Here is a 20,811-nt window from a genome sequence, read left to right as displayed (position 1 = left end):
CTTTCTTTCTCTTTCTTTCTTTTTTTTTCTTTCTTTCTTTCTTCTTTCTTTCTTTCTTTCCTTCTTTCTTTCTTTCCTTTCTTTTCTTTTCTTTTCTTTCTTTCTTTTTTTTCTTTTTAGAGACAAGGTCTCCCTGTGTTGCCCAGACTGGCCTCAAACTCCTGGGCTCAAGTGATCCTCCCACCTTGGCTTCCCAAAGTGCTGGGATTACAAGTGTGAGCCACCACACCTGGACTTGCTTTTTTTTTTTTTTTAATTATTGATTCAATCTCTTGTTATAAGTCTATTCAGATTTTCTATTTCTTCTTGAGCCAGTTTTAGTAGCTTGTGTATTTCTAAGAATTTGTCCATTTCATCTGGGTTATCTAATTTTTTGGCATAGAATTCTTGCCAACTTTTTGTCTGCTTGTTCTTCCTGTTACTACGAGAGCAGTGTTAAAATCTCCAGCCAAGATTGTGAATATGTCTTCTTTTAGTTCTGTCAATTTTTGTCTTGTATATTTTGAAGCTATGCTACTAGATGTATACAGATTTAGGATGATTGTATCTTCTGGCAGATTGACCCGTTTATCACTATGAACACGTCCTTCTTTATGTCTAGTAATGCTTCTTGCCTTCAAATCTATTTTCTCAGATGTTAGTGTAGCTATACTGGAGTTCTTTTGTTAGTGTTTATGTGGTACATCTTCTTCTGACTTTTTCTTTCAAAGATTTCTGTTCTTTTATATTTAAGGCATGTCTCTTGTATCATATACTTAAAAATAAAATCTGGTAATGTTAATTTGAACATTTAATGAATTATGATATATTTGAGTTTAAGTATATCAAGGGACTGTTTTCTCTTTGACTCCTCTGTTCTGTTTCTTTTTTTTCTTCTTTTGCCTACTTTTGGATTAAGTATTTTTTAGAATTCAATTTCCCTGCTCTGTTAGCTTGTTAGTTGTGCATTCTTTCGGAATTCCTTTTATGGTTGGCAATTTTCATTCTCGACTTATAAAGTACTTGTACCACTTCCTGGGCAATGAAATACTTTGAAACACTTTAGTTCCATTTACTGCTCTCTTAACTTATATACTCCTGTTATCATGCTTTTAACTATTATATCTCTCTATATTTTATTCCCTGGGAAACTTTATTGTTGCTCTACATAGTCAATTTCCATTTAGAGTTACCAATTCTTTTTGTTATTTCATTCATTTCTGCTCCTCCACATTTCCATCTGGGATACTTTTTCTTCTTTTAGTATTTTCTTTCTTAATTTCAACTTTTATGTTGAAGTGTGACTGGGATGTTTCCCAGGACCCTTGTCCTTGGTGGACCCTGAACTCGAACCTCATTTCTCCAATCCTAAGAGGCCACTTAGCCGCTCAGCCCCTGCACACTGCTGGGAAGGAGCAGGTGCTTCGGGGAGGAATGCTGCTCTTTCTGGGGTCACCTCTCCACACTCCTCTGCAGGATCCTCACCCTTGAAGACTTCACTGCTTTTGTAAAGCCTCCAATGCTGCTGGGAAGGTTCACCCACAAGAAGATAGTCTGATATTGCTCAGATTAAAAATCTTGCCGTGTTATTTTTTGATTTTGCGCTCCTGACCGATGGCTGGGGAAAGTTGTTTGTGTGGAACTCAAAGACAGTCTTACCAACATTGCCCTCATAATCCTGTATTGCAAATGTACACACATGGCTATATACTTATATATGTACACACACATATATATGTAAAACTACACAGAAAAATACAAAACACACTTGCATCAAGGCATACATAGGATCTTTTCTCCTGAACTATTTGGGAAAGGCATAGAAAGTTCTTGCTTGTCAGCTACTTATAAAGCCTTACATCATTGTTTTCTGAATGATTTCTGTGGTGTGTGAATGTCCCACATGATGCTAATAGAGTGTCTTTGCTAAAATAGTGCCACAGTCAGTAAACTTGGGAAATGACATGGAATCGTCTCCTTGGAGACACCAGCACAAATCAGCATGGTAAAGACTCTGAAACATGTAAATAAACTTGTTCTATTATGAAATCTTTTTTTGAGAGAATACCTATTTCCATCTCCTGGAATACCAGAGTTCTGTAGGTAAACCTTGGAAAACACTGCTTTAGAGCAAACCCCAACGCACAAAATCCTACAGCGATAAGTATCTGGTATTCAAGAGTCTTCATCCTCACCAAGTGCTGTTCAATGTTTTCTCAAACGTGGGGACTGCAAGGAGAGTCTGGAAATATGAATTTTAGGTGTTGGGTTTGCAGGGTTTGAGCCCCTCTGCTACTCATTGGTTAAAACAAGAAGGAAGAACTTGGGGATTTACTCATTTCCAGCTCTTTGCCTGTTTCTACCTCCGAGCGTGAAACCATCTGCTTGGGTTTTCTTTGTCCCAGCTCAGCTAAGCTCAGCTCAGTATGGGGCACTCATGTGTGTCCGTGGCAATTGATTTTTGACTCCCATAATCTTTCCCTCACTTCACCTATGTCTTGGAAGGCTTGCTGCCCCTCTGTGCAGGTGAGAGGGTGAGACAGTTGTGGCAGAATATGCAGAGCTTCTGCTCAGAAGCCAAGAGGCCTGGGTTCAAGTCCTGGTGCTGAGTGACCTTGGGAGAGTTAACCGTGGAGTAGCGGTGAGATAACGGGCTTTGGTTTCAGACACACTTGGCCTTTTCACTTCCTTGCCTTGTGATCATGGGCATGTCACTTCACCTTCCTGTACCTCAGTTTCCTTACCTGTCAAATGGGGATAATAAAAACAGGCACCTCACCTCCTCCTTGGGGTGAGAAAGAAATAAGGTAATGCATGTCAAGCACACGGCCTGGAACATAGTAGGCACCTGGCAAATGTCAGCTCTTACAACTCTTCATCCAGCCCAACTCCTTCACCTGGGCTGCAGGTGAAGCACAACCTCTCAAGATGCTTGAGAATCAAGCACAGTTCTGACTGTGAGAAAGAGTTTTGTAAACTCTTGGAGACAAAAGAAAATTCATGCAATTTAATTTTCATTATTGCCCTTAATGCTGCCTCATCCCTCTGGCTGGGCAGGGCAGGGTGTGTGGGGAACACATCAGCCTCCTTCCCTACTCTTAGGCAGAACCATTTCTCCATTACAGAACATTGGCAAAAAGATGTCCTGTCAGCAATTCATTGCCAACTTGGACCAGCTGAATGATGGCCAAGACTTTGCCAAAGACCTGCTGAAGGTACTGTCTGCTGAGAGTCCCCATCCCACTAGCTGTGCCCTGCATGGATAGAGAGGAGAGAGGTCTCTGCCTCGTGAAATCCTGGCATTCCAGGCCCTTAACACAAGGTGCAGGGCCATGATGACAAAGTTAGAAACCACCGAGCTCAACATTTGGCTGTTCTGTGTTTCCTGAGTTAGGCAGAGGGGAAGGCTTTGTGAGATTTGTTTTTAGTACTCCATTATTGCCATTACTGTCACAGTAATAATCAACACTGCTAGGAACTGTCACAGCTGCCACCCACCACAACCACCACCACCTTCACCACAAACATCATTATCGTCACCACAAGGGAAAGCCCCCTCATTCCTTCAATATCACCAGGAATTAAGAGAATCCAGTTTTCTTTTGAGGCTGAAGTGAAGGGTGGAACTCTAGCCTTTCTAGTCTGGTCATTTCTCCACTGAGGAAAAGGAGCAGGTTTTTGGTGGGTCGGTGATGGGTTCATTTTTATTATTTTTAAATTTTTGAGACAAGGTCTCATTCTGTCACCCACACTGGAGTGCAGTGATGCGATCATGACTCACTGCAGTCTCGAGCTTTTGGCCTCAAAGGATCCTCCTGCCTCAGCCTCCCAAGTAGCTGGGACTATAGGTGCATGCCACTGTGCCTGGCGATTTTTATTTTTATGCTTTTTTTTTTTTTTTTTTGTAGAGCTAGGGGTTTCATTATGCTGCCCAGGCTGGTCTCAAACTCCCGGGCTCAAGCAATCCTCACACCTCAGCCTCCCTAAGTGTTGAAATTACAGGCGTAAGCCACTGCACCCAGCCAGCTTCATTTTTAAATAGTGGGTTTGAAGAATCTGATGATACTACAGTGGTAGTTGAATAATGAGTTCGGAGGTCTCCATCCAAACCCCAATGTTCCATAGAACATTGTCTCCGTCACTCTTCTTACTATATTATATTCTTCACCATTGAGAAGCATTTGTTAAGAACATATTTGTGAGATCAAACAATCCCAGCCCCACTACCCACCTATCCATTTCTCCCCAACTACTCATTCACCTATCTACCCACTTCTGCACCCATCTACTCATCCTCCCATGCATCCACCCAGCCACTCAATCATTCACCTACTGATACACCCACCCATTCACCCATCACCCATATATATATATCCCCAAACTCTCCCTTCCCACTCCTCGCATAGCAACCGCTCACCCATTCACCCTTCACCCACACAGACACCCTGTACTCCTCAAACACTCCCTCATCTACTCACCTAGACAAACATCTCCACATCTACTCACCCATCCCCCTATCCCCCATTCCCCACCCATTCACTTACCCAGCAACCCACCCACCTATTCATCCTCAAATCTATCAACCCAATCATTTACTCAATCATCCACCCAACACCCTGCCATTCATTTGCCCACCCATATCCTCATGCATACACCCCTAAATCTTCCTCATATACCCTCTGTCCACCCACCCATCTTCTATTCACTCACCCATCCACCTGCTTATTTTCCCACCCATCCTTCCATCTTCCACCTGTCCACTTCCCCATTGATCCATTCAGTCACCCATCCTCCCATTCATCCTCCCATCCATTCATCTACCCTGTTGAGCACTTGCTGTATGTCAAGTTCTGGATTATGCACTGGAAATTCAGTAGTGAACAAATGGACAGCCTCTGACCTTGTGAAGCTTACAGTCTCCTATGGGAGATTGACATTAAGTGATCACATAATTAAATACCACCCATCCGTACATCCACCCACCCACTCACTTACCCATCTAACAAATAAGTATGATTCAAACACCCACTTTGCCCCATTGGCTGAAAAGGTGCTCCCTCACTGTACCCATGTTATTGGTGGTAGATGGGGGTTTCTTTGACTCTTCACCTGAATTTCCCCCTCTCTCTTTTCCCTCTCCCAGACCCTTTACAACTCCATCAAGAATGAAAAGCTGGAATGGGCCATGTGAGTAGTGATTATGGGCACAGGTATGGGGAGCCTGCATCCCTGGGAGGGGGAGTGTGGGGGTGCAGGTCCCTCATTCTGGCCACTCTCCATGGTGCTGATCCCTCCCAATCCAGGGTCTGACATCTGTGTCTAGCTGGCGCACACTTGGTGTTGAATTCCCCTTTGGATTCATTTTCTGTATTGAGAAAAAGAGTGCAATGTTTGCATTGTTATGGAATAGATTGAACTGTGACTTTAGTTCTATGATGTCCACAGCTGGTTTTCTATATGGGGATAGTGTTCCAATTCCCGTTGATGACCGCTCCTTTCCCTTTGGGAAGTAGGCAGACAGGAGGCATGAGGCCTCTATAACCTGGAGAATATGACCACGTTTAGGTGGTGACTGTTACTGACAGTGGGAAGGGGAGAGTGCCCTCTAACTTCTTCCCCTGCAAAGGCAGTGAGACCTGTAGGTCTCATCAGGAAAGAGGGGTGTTGACCTTCCTGTTTGGGGAGACCGTGAAAGGCTCTGCTGTGCTCCCCAGGACAGGCAGGTCCATGTAGAGGCCTCAGGCAGGGATTAGCAGGAACTCCAACCCCACAGGGAAGAGCTGGCACTCTTCTGCCAGGGCTGTCATGGGGGCCCAGGCTTCAGGGCCTTACCTGCTGGACTCCCACTGCCAGCATGTCGGTGGCGTTTGTGCAGTAGCTTCAGTCTGGCCACGGTTACTGCTCCCTGGGATGGAGAGAGAAGGAAGACTAGGAAGGAGACCTGGTGACAGTAAAGTCTCCACGTTGGTGATCAAGGGTGATAATTGGGGCTTGGAGGACAAAAATCAAAGATCAGAGGTCAGAGGTCAGAAGTGGAGATGAGAGGAGGGGCCAGAGATCTGGATCTGCAGTCTGGAATTGGAATCTCTTCATCTCTGCCTCCTGGGGCTGCTCTTCCTCCATGACCCTGGCTCCTGGAGGGGAGGCTGGTGGGGAAAGGCCATGACGATGCGGGGCCGAGGCCTCCCTGGAGGTGGTGCTCAGGCCTAGTACTTCCCTAGTGATGAGGACGAGCTGAGGAAATCCCTGTCTGAGCTGGTGGATGACAAGTTCGGGACAGGGACGAAGAAGGTGACGCGAATCCTGGATGGTGGCAACCCCTTCCTGGATGTCCCACAGGCGCTCAGTGCCACCACCTATAAGCACGGCGTCCTGACCCGGAAGACTCACGCTGACATGGATGGCAAGAGGAGTGGGTGTCAGGCTGGGAGAGGGGCATGGGAGGGAGGCTGGCACAGAGGGGGGCACCCCAGGCCACTCTTTGGGGACGAACATACAGGTGGACACGTAGTGGGAGGTGGGGTTGGAGAGATTGCAGAGGGAGGCTGCAGCCACACTACCAGTGCCCTCCTCCCCAGCGCCCCGTGGGAGGCGTGGCTGGAAGAAATTCTACGCAGTGCTCAAAGGGACCATCCTGTACCTGCAGAAGGTGAGAGACTGCCCCAGAGACCTTACTCAGAAAGGGCCAGCTCAGTCCCATCCTGCCCCAGCCTTGTGACACCCGAAGGCCCCAGGCAGGACCTGAGGCTCAGGCACATGCTGGGTCCTTCCCCAGACTTGGGCCCACTCAGGGCTTTGGAGGTTTTTGGGAAAACTTGGTGCCCAGCGGCTCAGTGGACTCTCAACATGAGGCCTGTTCAGGCCTCTGGGACAAACTGGGGTAAGGGGAGGGGTACCTGGATTCTTGCTGGGGTGGGTGAGGCAGCAGGAACAGAAAAATTAAGGGAGCTACAGGGTTAGACAGAGAGGAGTGAGAGGAGGGGAGAGTGGAAGGTGTGGGTCAGTGACCCTAGCTCGCCCATCCCGCCCCACCCAGGATGAGTACAGGCCTGACAAAGCTCTATCGGAGGGTGACCTGAAGAACGCCATTCGTGTGCATCACGCTCTGGCCACCAGGGCCTCTGACTACAGCAAGAAGTCCAACGTGCTCAAGCTTAAGACGGCCGACTGGAGGGTATTCCTCTTCCAGGCACCGTGAGTAGGAGCTGGAGCCCCTCATTCCCACCTGGGGCCCAGGGCCACAGTGACCCGACGCACAACCCCTCTCCTTCCTGTGAGTCAGCAACAGAGCATGTGTATCCACATGACACAGACCGACAGCTGGGTCCCCCCAAAGCAGCGATTCTCAATGTGTGGTTCCCCTCAGCATCACTTGCAGTCTCTCTGGCCCCACCTTAGACCTACTGAACCCGAAACTCTGGGATGGCTCCAGCAACTGTGTTTAACAAGCTCTGCAGGGGCTGCCGAGTGTGCTGGAGTCTGTAATGTGGGGCAGGTGGCATCTTTACGAATCATCCTTCACCTTAAGTGTGGGAAAGATGCACCCTCCAGGTAACCTGTAAGGCTGTCCTTCTACCACGTCTCCTCCTCCTGTGACTTGAGATTGGGGTACACATGTCACATGAGCTTGCAAGGAGGCAGGCAAGTGGATGAGGCCTCAGGACCACAGTGCCAGTGCGGGGCAGGCAGCGGGGGAGGGCAGGAGGGCTGTGGGGGTCACCCAGTTGCTATTGCCTCTGATGATCCCCAGTCCACGGTCACTCCTACCCATTCACTCCAGGGCCACTAGCTGTGGACCTGGGAAGTTTGATTTTTCACATGAGAATTCGGGTGTGCCTGGGAGCTGGGACAGAAAGGGAGCTCCCTGCATAGCTCTGGCCAGGCTCATCCAGCCCCCATGCGTCCTCCCTCTCCCCTTTACCGACCCATCTAGAGGTACTGGTGCCTTCTCAGTGCCAGGCCCAGTGCTGGGTACAGGACAATGAGTGGGGGACAGGGAGTCCTGTGTGAGGGGCCGGCACCCTCTCCCTGTCCTGTCCCCAGGAGCAAGGAAGAAATGCTGTCCTGGATCCTCAGGATCAATCTGGTGGCAGCCATCTTCTCTGCCCCGGCCTTCCCAGCCGCTGTCAGCTCCATGAAGAAGTTCTGTCGGCCCCTGCTGCCCTCCTGCACCACCCGCCTCTGCCAGGTACATGCTCCTGGGTCAACATTTTGCCTCCCCAGGCTGCCATCCTCAGCCCAGGCCCCCATCCAGCAGCCCCACCCCAGCTCTGTCTCTAGACTGGGTGATCCTGGGCTGAAGGACACCAGCGAAGGACACCTCTTCCCTCCATCCCACGCACCCCACTCCCACGTCGACGGGGAGACCAAGGCATGGCACACAGGGGCCACGGCTGTGGCAGGTGGCATGGAGCTGCCTCTATGCCAGTGCATCCCTGTGGATGTGACTGAGAGTTGGTGGCCTTGTGTGCACCTGGGCACAAATGCAAGAGACTGTGTGTCACAGGGAGCTCGCACAGGTGACACCTGGCTGATGCTTTATCCAGTGCTCTTTTGCTGCCCTCACCTATTCTTAAATGTTTTATTTGTAATCCTAGAAAACCCAACTCACCCATGCTGCAGGCTCTCAGGGCTTCTTTGGAGAGGACAGGAGAAATGGTGGCCCAGAGCTTGAGAGGTGGAGGGCAGCAGAAGCCCCACACTTCCTCTTTGCCAGCGGTCTTTCCCACTAGGCCTTGTCCCGGGTCTCCCCACTGAGCTCCTGGGCTCCTGCTTCTGCCCAGAACCTCTGTGCAATGCACGTACACCACGTACACGCACATACCATACACATTCATGTGTGTAAACACACAGGTGGTGACTCATACACACATGCACGCATGATCTCACAGCACCAGGGGGCCTGGCTATCCTGTAGTGGGTGGGATGTGTGTGTTTGCCCATCAGCGACAGTGTCTCCGCCTGTCTTTGGGTGTGATCCTGGGTCTGCACCATAGGGAATATCTGGGCATGAATGTAAGAGAACGCGTGTATCATATGGAGCAGGTGATAGCGGGGCCAGGCTGGCCTTGGTCCAGGGTGTTTGTTTGTGCACATGGGAGTGCATATGAGCTGGGTTGTGTGTGGGGGTCATTGTGTGTCTGTGTCAGGGACTGTCTATGTGCACATATAAGTGTGAGCATCTCTTGTCTCCCCAGCCTGCGGTGGGGTGGCTGGGGGGCATCGAGGAAAGCTGATGCTGATAGGAGCAGGGGGAGGAGGAAGGGAGGTGGGAGGAAAAGCATGCCTTCGGGTCCAGAGCCTGGCTCTGTCCCCACATTTTGGTGATGCTGGCTAGGCCTTCATTTCCCTTTGGTGGAGCAGCTCCTGGTAGAACAGGATTTGAGCCACTCTGTGACATCCTGAGAGTAAGGCCTCATAGTCCAGGATTTGTCTTTGCAGGAGGAGCAACTGCGGTCTCACGAGAATAAGTTGAGGCAGCTGACTGCGGAGCTGGCTGAACACAGGTGTCACCCAGTCGAGAGGGGCATCAAGTCCAAGGAGGCCGAGGAGTACCGGTTGAAGGAGCACTATCTCACCTTCGAGGTGAGCCTTGCGGGGCTGGATTGCAAAGCCCAGCACCCTGCTCTTTCTCCTTCCTGCCTGGCCTGATGTGGGACTGGGGAGGTGAAGCCTAGTGATAAAGGGGCTTGCTTACGTGGCAGCTGGCAGGGAACAGGGTCCCCTGACCCTTAGTCCCCCGTCCTTCCAGAGTGCCAGCCTTCCCTGACAGCGGTGAAAGGCAGAAGCTCAGATGAAGGCCCTCAGATGCTGCCAAATCTTCCTCTTAAATGTTTGTGCCAATTTCTAACCCCTTTAATAATTTGTGAATGTACTTATTTCTCCATGCCCTCACCAGCACTGGGCATTGCAAAACGTTTTAATCTTCACTAACCTGATAGGTTTAACAATTAGTATCTCATTACTATTTTTTTTTTTCGAGATGGAATCTCATTCTGTCTCCCAGGCTGGAGTACAGTAGCACGATCTTGGCTCACTACAATCACTGCCTCCTGGGTTCAAGCAATTCTCCTGCCTCAGCCTCCCAAACAACTGGGCTTACAGGCACGTGCCACCATGCCTGGCTAATTTTTGTATTTTTAGTAGATATGGGGTTTCGCCATGTTGGCCAGGATGGTCTGGAACTCTTGACTTCAGGTGATCCACCTGCCTCGGCCTCCCAAAGTGCTGGGATTACAGGTGTGAGCCACCACGCCCAGCCTCATTACTATTTTAATTTGGATTTAAAAACGTTTTAATTGCAGTGAGACATGTAATATAAAATTTACCATCTTCACCATTTTTAAGTGTATAGTTCAGTAGCGTTAAGTCTATTCACATTGTTGTGTAACCAATCTCCACAATTCTTTCCTCTTCCTAAACCGAAACTCTGTACACATTAAATAATAACTTCCCATTCTCCCCTCCCTCCAGCCCCTGACAATCACCATTCTACTCTCTGCCTCTGTGATTTTGACTACTCTAAGTGGAATCCTACAGAACTTATCTTTTTGTGATTGAATTATTTTACTTAGCATAATGTCCTTAAGGTTCATCCATGTTGTAGCGTGTGTCAGAATTTCCTTTCTTTTTAACCCATTTATGTCGGAGGTTACAAAATTTTTTTTGGTGAAAAATCAGATCTTGGAGATGACCTTGAGCAGTATGATATAAATAACTCCCATGAGCTTAACGTTCCAATAATGGAACACTAGGCATAAATGGGATAAGGCTGAATAATATTCCATTGTATGCATACATTACATTTTGTTTATCCGTTTATCCATCAATGAACACTTGGCTTACTTCCATCTTTTGGCTATTGTGAAAAATGGTGCTGTGAAAATGGGTATACAAATACCCCTTCAAGACCCTGCTTTCAACTCATTTGGGTTTATAGTTAGAAATGGTCTTGCTGGATCATGTGGTAATTTTATTTTTAACTTTTCGATAAACCACCAGCTTTCCATAACAGCTGCTCCATTTACATTCCCACCAGCCGGGCACAAAGGTTCTGTCTATTTCTCCATATCTTCACCAACATGTATTTTCTGCTCTTTGATAGTAGTAAGAGTGTGAATTGATATCTCATTGTCATTTTGACTTGTACTTCTCTAATGACTAATGATGTTGAGCATCTTTTCATGTGCTTGTTGGCCATTTGTATGCTTTCTTTGGAGAAATGTAAATTCAAGTCCTTTGCCCATTTAAAAATTTTGGGTTGTCTTCTGTTGTTGCATTCTGAGAGTTCTTTATATATTCTGGATACAAGACCCTTATCAGATACATGACTTGCAAATATTTTTCTTCCATTCCGTAGGTTGCCTTTTCATTCCGTTGATTGTATCCTCTGATGTACAGAAGTTTTAAATTTTGATGTAGTCCCATTTATGTATTTTTACTTTTGTTGCCTGGGTTTTTGGTGTCATATCCAAGAAATCATTGCCAATTATTTGGATTTTTCAAATTATGAGTGAAGTTTATGTGCATGTCCCTTGTTTATTTTTTAATTGGACTGTTCATCTTCTTTTTAATGATTTGTGAAAGCTCTCTGCATATTAAGGAAATTAGTCTTTTGTCATATAAGGTGCACATACTTTTTTCCTATTTTGTTGTCTTTTGACCTCGTGTTTGGCCTTTCCCCAGAAAAGCCGTTATGAGACCTACATCCACCTCCTGGCTGTGAAAATCAAAGTGGGCTCAGATGATCTGGAGCGGATTGAGGCCCGGCTGGCCACTCTGGAAGGGGATGACCCTTCTCTCCGGAAGACACATTCAAGTCCTGCCCTCAGCCAGGGCCATGTGACTGGCAGCAAACCCACAAAGGATGCCACTGGGCCTGATACTTAGCTGACATGGATGTGCAGACCCCAGAGGTGGGCAGATGTCTCCAGTGGGGTCAGTGAGCACAATTCCAGCCAGGGGCCACTTGGACCAAGCTCCAGTCAGTTGATGGGCAGCCAGAGGGGTGTGGAAAGCCTGTGGGCCCAGGAGATGGAGATGCCATTTTTGGCGTTGATCTCCTTGCATCCTTGGGCATCTCTGGGCATCAAACTCTCTCCATGGCCCTTGTTTTCCTCTCCACCATGGAGCCTCATTTTGTAGGCCAGTTGTGTGCATGCTCTAGACACCACCTCGCTGGAGGAGCTGGAAGGGCTGTTGTCTTCCCAGGTCTTTCTCTTCTCATCAAGCTCCTCTCCTCATCTTTTTTGTGTGTGAGGACAGGTCTTGACTCTAGGTCTCAGCTGGAACCCCACCCTTTCTCCTCCTCCTTCCTCTGAGTTGACCAGCAGCAGGTCTGCCGACCACCAGCACCATCCTCTCCTCCCAGCAGCCTCCAGAACCATGCCCAGGTCTCCTGCCTCACATCACAATAATCTGGGACCCAGGCTTGTGCCCTTTCAGTGTCAAGCTTACTCCACTCACATGTGCATCCACCTCTTTTCATCCATTGAGATCACACTGCCTCCTTTTTATACAGACACAAATATACATCTATAAGAATAATATATACATAGGAACCCCTGAAAGATGGTTTTGGAACTGAAATCAGTTAGCGGATGAAATCAGATAAAGGAAAAGCCTATTTTGGAGCTTCCCCTGTTAGGAAGGATGGCTGCACCTGGCCCCCTGGCATTCCTGATGCTCTGGGAGGGAAGGGGAGGCAGTGCTGGCCTCCCTTGCCCTGTTTTTCCCTCTTCCAGCTGACCTGTGACTTATACTGCTCTTACAGATGATACTTTTGGAAAAAATAGAGCGTGTATGCACCACCCCATTTGTCCCATGGATATCCTGGGGTGTGAGTAGGATGGGACCACGGCCCTGTTTATATTTGGGTCTTTATGTTGGTGCTGCCAGGTCTCTGAGCTCCAGAGGTGGCCTCTTGGACAGATCTACTGCTATAGGAATAAAAGACACTCTGCCTCGCAAATGGCCGCTTGTCAACAAGCCCAAAGATGCTTGTCGGAGGACAGTTGTGGAAGCCATTAATTCTTGGTTGTGGGAAAAGGTGGAACGACGAGTTATTGTTTTTCTGTCGCTATTTCTTTCATTTGTCTAGTGAATCAGAAAGGCTTAGCCAAGGCCGCATCTGGGAAGAGTGGAGAAATTTGCCACTTGACGATCACGGATTAGCTAGCACTTTTAAGCCCTGCATTTCTCCAACTGACAAATGGGTGAGGGTGATGGCACATTCAGTGTGGCTATGAAGAGCGAATCCTCTCTATTGTTTAAATAGATTACTGTAGTTTGGCCAGGAATTTGGCATCAGTGGTAACACAGTTAATAAAATAAGCCAGGCTTGCAACTAAGTATCTAACTTTACAGGCCCACTCACAAGGCAAGGGGCTATTGAGTATGTGGAGAGATGTAGTGATTTACATTCAGATTAAGTTGGATCAGCTGAAGTGTGTTTTAGACCCAAACCATCTGGCCCCTTCGTTTTGCTCAGAGGAAGTAAATGTTCACTTAAATGAAACTGAAAACGCAATGTGGCACCACAAAAGAGCTCTCTGTACTTTCTCCATGCTGCCTCAAAAGTTCTGTGATTTTCGGGGTCAGTGTCCCACCCTTCGCTTCCTGAGGGCGGGTGAGTGGAGAGCAGAGCCAGGAGCTCTGGCAGCTGTGGACAGATGTGCTTCCTGAGCACGGGTTGTGCCTCCCATCAGTAAAAAAATGTTTAGTTCACTTCCTTAATTGTATAATTATTTATTTGTAAATTATATACATGTACTACTGTACTAAAATATTATGTACATTATAAAACATACACAAAAATAGAAATTTAAAAAAGATGAGATGAAAATAAATCTAAGTCAAAGTTCTAATAGTTCTTCCTGCATTCGAATGGATCCTCACCACCCACAACTGCTGCCTCCAACATGCCCATTTTCTAGGACTGTCCAAATCCAGGACTGGTGACATGCAATAAGTGGTTTGCGCCACCTGGTGGTCCTGGGAAGTGCCCTCGGGCTCAGGGACTTCTGGGGGCTGCCCCTTGAGGACAGTGTCTCTTGCGCCTTCATCCTCTCATTCAATGAGGGCCAACTCTGTGCTGCACGCTGGGCAGGGTGATGGGGATATGGTGGTGGGAGGAAGTTTGGCTGCCTGTCCTCGGGCTCACAGTTTCGTGGGGAGAAGAACAGGCAGTTACCATTACCACTTGGGCCTCTGGGAGGGGCTGGAAAGAGAAGCCAAAAAATGACCTGGAAGAGAAAAGAAAGAACTGGGAAAGTGGGGAAGAAGCCTCTGACTTGGGAAGCTGCCTGAATGTCATCCTATGTGTTCCAGCGACAGGGCGGTGGTAGGGAAGTAGCTTGACAGGACTGCGACTCTTCCTGAAAGGTCACTGGGAAGGCTTCCCAAGGCAGAGGTTTGAGAGGCAGAGTGGAGAAGGGGCCTCTCTGGCCACATGTGTTCCCGGGTCCTAATCATACCTGTGAAATGAATGGGTGGATGACAGGTGAGGAAAGAACTCTGTTAGGTTCTGGCCTTGGACTCTCAGCACGTATGGCAGGTACTGTAGGATTCAGAGCATATAATGAAGGTACCTGATGCTCATGCAAAGATCGGTGAGTTCACCAAGAGGTCATTCAGAATCAACCGAGGGCCACATAGAGATTGGTGGGTTCATTGGGTGGCTTCTGACTCTAAAATTTAGAAGGCAACAGCAACCTACAGCCCTCAGAAAGGTCACACGAGGACAATAAGCTGGATCACACAAAGGTCAATGGGTTCCCCAAGAGTTCATATGGAGTTAATTTGGGATCCTACAGAAGCCACAAGTCCCATAGAAGAATAACCGGCTCTCAGAGAATTTTAAAGCCAACTACAAACCCAGAGACACAGAGGGGCTTGGATGAGATCAACAGAAGGGGGCCGGGAGGGGCCAGTGAGTTGCAGGTTTATGCAGGATTGAGTTCATTATTTTCCTTTTTTAAATTTTTTGTAGCAGATACTTTTTCCCAGCGCCCCCACAATAAATACAATAACTTTAATTTGTTCTTTATTTTTCTCCATCGCCTCCCTCTCATCTAGTTTTTGTCACTCTGGCCGTGTGATACAAGGATGCAAGGCACAGGATATTGTCATCACCACCGTCAAATCAGCCATGTAATAGGCATCTATCACGTGCCAGCATCAGCACTGGGTACTTTATAATCTCCACAGCAACCTTTTGGAATAGGTATTTACATCACCCATTTCCCAGCAAGGAAACTGTGGCCTAGAGACGTCACACAGCTAGGAGGCACAGAGCTGGAATTTGAACTTACGCCCTGTTGATGCCGAAGCCCTCTCAACCCGCAGCCTCTCTGTCCCTCCCACCTATAGGTCTCTGACTACACACATCCTAGGGGGATTCACACCCACACAAACACACAGGTGTAGGCGAGTGTGCATGCCAACCACCTCAGCTGTTTGGGTGGAAGACGTCCGTGTGTCTGGCTGGAACCGAATAGTTGCCGGTACTGGGCACTGGTTTACTAAATTAGTTGATGAGGGGAAAGGTTTTTGAACCTGGGCCTCCATCTGCCTTCTCCACACTAAAATCATGTACTTTCTCTCAGGTCTGTGGGTTTAGACAGGTCCTGCCTCTGAGGGGGTATAAAGTTGGGGAAAGAGCAACACCCTGTGGGCTTATGAACTGCAGCAGCTGTGGTCCTCCTGGCAGCTGAGGGTAACTGTTATGCCACTTTGCATGTTCCGACTTTGCCTGTGACGTGCCTCAGGGTCCAAGGGTCATCCTGCCTTGGCTGTGCTATTACCAACCCCACAACCCATCCCTCCTCACCCACCTAGGCCGGCAACTGTTGCCTCAGTCCGGCCCATAGATCCAGGGCAGCAACTGGGCCAGAGTTCCAACGCTGAGTTTGAAGCAGAGCAATTTGTGTCAGTCCCTTGCCCAGGTTCCCCAGCAGCCAGTGGGGACACCTTGTAAATATTCTTGGAAGCGGGAGGAGGGCTGGAGTCTGTCCTGGGAGCTGGGGCCGGAGAGACTGGAGAGAGAGTCACTTCCTTCCAGGGACTGCCCTGGCCCCCTCCAACCTCCAGGCCAGCATCATCCACATATGCACCATGGGACTTCATGCTCTGACTTCCCTCCTCATCTGAGGCTAGGCACACACAGTCAAACAGGAGTTATTTCTGATTTTATTTATAATATAAAAATGTTCAAGTGTCAACAGTCAGGTGTTCAGACATTTCAGGACAGGATTCCCATCTGTTTCTGTTTGGGATTTTTTTTTTCTTTTAAACAATTACCTTTTTGACAAATTAGCAGTGGACCCAGTTTTTGGGGGTGGGAGGGCAGGACTGGAGACGAGTGGATGTCATAGGTGGGTTGGGGGCTAGGAGGCAGCCTGTGAGAAGGAAATGGTGTTACTTTATTGCTAAAAGGGGAATACACTGTCGAGTGGCTCTTCCCGGTCCCAGCGTGACCATGCATCCAATCTAAAGAATCTGAAATGCAAAGGACATGCAGGTGTAAAATAGAAAAGACGACCTGTAAACGAAGGTGCTGCAGAGGACGGAAGGGCGTCCTGGAGGCTGTGGGGGACAGGAGCCGCCAACATTGGGCCCCTGGCAGAGCTGCCACCTCCCTGGGCTCAGGCTCTTGGGGAGACCTTTCTCTGTCCCCCTCCTTTAACAGCTGTGAGTAGCCAGGGCTTCCCCATTCGGGTAGCTGTGTCTTTATCTCCCCCTGGAAGTTACCCCAGCTCCAGCTCCAAGCCTAGGGTCCTGGCCCTCTCCTCCCAGGGGTCGGGAACTCCAGCTCTTGCCTGGGAGCAAAGCTACTTCTGTCCTCAGTTCTTCCCTTAGGGCCAACCCCCCACCGCCCCCCACCCTCGCCCCCACCAGAACCCGAAGCCCCTTCTCTCCCTGCTGTCACTTTAAGCACCCCATAACCCAGACCTGTCCCCCGGAGCCCCAGATGAGCGTACAGCAAAAGGCACCACAAAATAGGTTTCTATTAAAGAGTCAAAAAATTGGCCCATCTCTCTTTTTTTTGTTGTTTCTTTTTTTTTTCCGAAGCTGTAAATCAGGATGTTACATATAAATAGTTTCCCTATAAAAACGTCTTTGCCGTTAGCTAGTATTATAAGACAATTTTTGCTAAAATGAAAATAAAACATTTTGTTATACTTTTTTCCTTTTATAGAAAATAAAAATATTTTTATTTCTTTTTTCCTCTTTTCTCTCCAGTAAGCGGTCTCTGGTCTCCTTAAAGACAGTGGGGCGGACGAGGCGGAGGGGCGCGCGGCGGGGCCCTAGAGTGGCGCCGAGTCCTGCTTGGCCCGCGGGGGCGGCCCGCGGCTGTGTCTGCTGCTGGCCCGCGTGCTGTGGCTGTCCAGGGAGTAGTAAGTCCTGCTGTCGGCCGCCGGGCACAGTGGCGGCGAGTCCGAGCGCAGCGCGTCATGCGCCGCGCGCAGGCCCAGGAAAGGCGTGCTCTCGGCCGCCAGCGCCCCGTCCGCGTCGTCCGCGTCGTCGTCCGACCCCGAGGCCGAGCCGCCGCCCGAGCCGCTGCTCAGCGACAGCGAGTCCCGCGCCGCCCGTGCGCGCTGCGCCGCCAGCCCGTTGAGGCGCGAGCGGCGCCAGCGCCGGGGCCCCGCCGACGTCCTGCGGGACGCACCGCGCGCGCGCGGCCGCGGCGGCGGCGGGGGCGCGCACTCCTGCGTGGTCTCGTACTCGTCGTCCTCGGGGATGCGGAAGGGGCTGGCGGGCAGGCTGCCCAGGCTGCCGCCGAGCGCGCAGGTCCCGCGCCGCGGTCCGGGCCCTGCCGCGGGGTAATAGTAGCTGTCGTAGCTGCGCTGCATGTCTGCGCCGGGCCCGGGCCCGGGTCCCGGGCCGGGGGGCGCCGGGTGCCGCAGTAACGGCTGCTGTTCGGCCAGGCGGTAACTGATGGGCGCCGCCGGCGGCAGCGACACGGCGTGCGCCGAGTTGGGGGACGTGATCTCGAAAGTTGGCACCTGCGTGGCCAGCGAGTAGTGGAAGTCCACGGGCGAGAGGCGCGCGGGCGTGGTCAGGGCCGACACGTACCTGCGGGGAGAGGCAGAGGCATGGGCCAGGGCCAGGCCGGGCCGGCGCGGAGGAGGGGGGATTAGGGGTGGGGTAGGGTAGGAGGGGCGGACCCAGACTTGCCTTAACCTTGCCCGAGACCCCGCCTGCAAGAATGACGGCGGCAACCCTCAGTGGCCTTATGCAATTTCCTAAACCTCTCCGAGCCTCGGTTTCCTTATCTGTTACGCGGGCGTAACCATGGTGTTGATTCCATAGCTCTGTTGGGATGATTCCAGATTGTATCAGTGGAATGTGTTAGCCCTGTACCTGACCCTGGTAAGCTTTCATGAATGGTCACTTGCTGTAGGAATGCTCACCGTCAGGGGTCAGGCTCACGCTGGGGTATGGTACATGTTCCATCTGGCTTAATACGGCAGCTCTGTAAGACCCTTCCACCAGTCCCATTCTACACGCAGGAAAGTAGCACTCAGAACGTTTAATTCTACACGCAGGAAAGTAACACTCAGAACGTTTAAGTGACTTATTCAGGATTTACACAGCCAAGAAGTGGCAGAGCTGGGATGTGACTTGAGGCTAGGCAGGAACCAGGACTCATACTGCCCAATTCCGGAAGCCACTAGTCTCCATTCAGATACCCCTATGACCTGGCCTCACTGCCCCACAGGGACAATTCCTCCCATGCCCTGATGGCTTCAGTGAGGGAAATATTCCTTCTTATAGTGAAGTCAAAACCTGCTTCAGGGGAGTACCAAGATCCCACTGAGGTGTCTCTGCTTGTGGCTACAGACCCATCCCCACACCACCAGCTCCTTCAGAAGTCTGGCCTTGCTAATATCTCCCAGGCTGGATCCCGGGTACCTGTCCCCTTTTGTGCTCCACATCCCCCTTGTAAGCCCGTCAGTCTTCTGCCCCACCGTTGTCACCTCAGGACAGGGGCCATCCACCTCCACGCTTCCCTTCCAAACTGCACAGCTGGGTACCTCACTGCTCTCTGGAACCAGCCTGGAGTCCCCATTATGATATTTTCTGAATCTCCTGACTCCTCCCTCTTCCCTCTCCCACCGGCACATCTAATTAACCACCAAGTCCTACCCATTCCCTTCTCTGGAAGCACACTCTGCGCCCCATCCTGGGCCCAGCTGTTCACATGTGGTCATCTGGGTCCACCCCAGGGTCTCTCCTCCTTCACTCTATGCAGTTCCCAGAGCAATCTTGTAAAGTCACAGATCTGCTGAAGCAGGTCTTCCGGTTTACTCACCTAGGGTCAGTCTGTCTGGCCTCAGCTTGCCTGTTCAGGCCCAGCTCCTCTGCTCCCTACGGCCCACTGCTCCAGGCACCTCACTCATCAGCCCTGTTCTTAAGTGCCTCTGTTGGAACAGCTCAAGTTGTTCCCCGTGCCTGGAATGCTTTTCTTCCTGCTCTCCTGCCTCTCCCCTTCCTACTACCCATTAAGGAGTCTCACTGCTGTGGTTACGATTCATAAATAGCTACACCTAGTGAGCATCAGCTCCATGCCAGGGATGAGACAAACTCTGTGCACATGATCTCAGGTGGCCTTCACTTGAACCATGCATAGTAGCTATTGTTCTCCCTGTTCTACAGCTGAGGGAACAAGGTACAGAGGTGATCAGTCTGCCCCAAATCACACAGGTGGTGGAAGCTGGGCTTGGAAAATCTGGCTGCTTCCCAGAACCTACAGTCAGACTGGGTCTGTCTGCCCTGGTGTGGCGTCGTGTTTAGCACTTTCCATAGGCTGCTGTAAGCTTCCTTGGTTTGTTTCTGTGGGTAGGAACTCCTCAGGAGCAGGAACCTGGCAGCCCATTTCTGGATTCCCGGCCAGGCCTGCCCAGCACAGGGCCTGGCATGGAGTAGGCTGAGTTGAGAGCAAGGGAATATCTGCTCCTCTCCCTGCTCCCCGGTCTGGAGTTTTTAGTATCACTCATCTTTCCCTGCTCACCTCCTACAGACCCCACTTGCTGCGGGCCACTCAGGGCTGAGCAAGGTGGCAGGGGTGCTGGCCCTTGTGACTCCTGGCTTGGAGTCAGGGAAGAAGGGGCGTTTCCTGGTTCTTACTGCATCCACTGCTTAGGAAGCTAACAAGGCTCTGAACCCTGGGGCCTTGTTGCTGATACTGCCAAGGCCTGCCATCATTCTTGGCTCATGTCCATCTTGTGCCGGTCAGTGTCCTCAAAGGCAACCTCCCCTCCCACTCTGCAGTCTACTCGTTCTTCGTGTCTCCTTCTGTTTCTGCTGGGACATGGAGCTTCTAGCATGTATCCTGGTTTGTCCAGAACAGCCCCTGGTTTTTTTTTGTTTTTTTTTTGAAATGGGGTCTTGCTCTGTTGCTGAGGTTGGAGTGCAGTGGCGCCATCTCAGCTCACTGCAACCTCCGCCTCCCAGGTGAAGGGATTCTCTTGCCTCAGCCTCCCAAGTAGCTGTGATTGCAGGCATGTGCCACCATGCCCGGCTAATTTTTGTATTTTTAGTAAAGATGGGGGTTTCACCATGTTGGCCAGACTAGTCTCAAACTCCTGACCTCAGGTGATCCATCTGCCTCGGCCTCCCAAAGTGCTGGGATTACAGGTGTGAGCCACTGCGCCCGGCTCCCTGTTTGTTCTTGATGTTCCAGTGTAACTACTAATAATGTCCTTTTTCTAGTGTGGAAAGTGTCCTGGGAGGACAATTAAATTAGATGCTCACTGTCCACCAGGGTCCATTGGCCCAGCTCTAGTCCCAGTCTGTCATTAACATGCTGATGGCTCTGAGCAGGCCATT

General features: G+C 50.0%; 2 protein-coding genes across 6 annotated transcripts in view; one reads left to right on the top strand and one right to left on the bottom strand.

Annotated features, from left to right (window-relative positions):
- PSD2 (pleckstrin and Sec7 domain containing 2) overlaps nucleotides 1-13,844 on the top strand; it is a 48,852-nt gene extending 35,008 nt beyond the window's left edge. For 2 of the 3 annotated variants that reach the window (XM_030828237.1, XM_030828224.1), the window contains 8 exons: nucleotides 3,104-3,194; nucleotides 5,123-5,166; nucleotides 6,201-6,391; nucleotides 6,558-6,628; nucleotides 7,016-7,173; nucleotides 8,023-8,167; nucleotides 9,421-9,564; nucleotides 11,665-13,844. In XM_030828237.1, coding sequence (XP_030684097.1) covers nucleotides 3,104-3,194; nucleotides 5,123-5,166; nucleotides 6,201-6,391; nucleotides 6,558-6,628; nucleotides 7,016-7,173; nucleotides 8,023-8,167; nucleotides 9,421-9,564; nucleotides 11,665-11,868 — 1,048 coding nt within the window. In that variant the 3' untranslated portion in view covers nucleotides 11,869-13,844. The remainder of the gene's footprint in view (nucleotides 1-3,103; nucleotides 3,195-5,122; nucleotides 5,167-6,200; nucleotides 6,392-6,557; nucleotides 6,629-7,015; nucleotides 7,174-8,022; nucleotides 8,168-9,420; nucleotides 9,565-11,664) is intronic. The other variant, XM_030828228.1, reaches the window with a different exon arrangement.
- A 2,303-nt stretch (nucleotides 13,845-16,147) lies between these two features.
- The window catches only part of NRG2 (neuregulin 2), a 197,084-nt gene continuing 192,420 nt past the window's right edge, over nucleotides 16,148-20,811 (bottom strand). For all 3 annotated transcript variants that reach the window (XM_030828212.1, XM_030828198.1, XM_030828204.1), the window contains one exon: nucleotides 16,148-18,054. In XM_030828212.1, the coding sequence (XP_030684072.1) occupies nucleotides 17,286-18,054 (769 nt within the window). In that variant the 3' untranslated portion in view covers nucleotides 16,148-17,285. The remainder of the gene's footprint in view (nucleotides 18,055-20,811) is intronic.

Source organism: Nomascus leucogenys, chromosome 2 (assembly GCF_006542625.1).
Source record: "Nomascus leucogenys isolate Asia chromosome 2, Asia_NLE_v1, whole genome shotgun sequence".
NCBI classification, from domain to species: Eukaryota; Metazoa; Chordata; class Mammalia; order Primates; family Hylobatidae; genus Nomascus; species Nomascus leucogenys.
The sequence above is the reverse complement of the archived record's forward strand: the minus strand, read 5'-3'. Positions and strand labels throughout refer to the sequence as shown.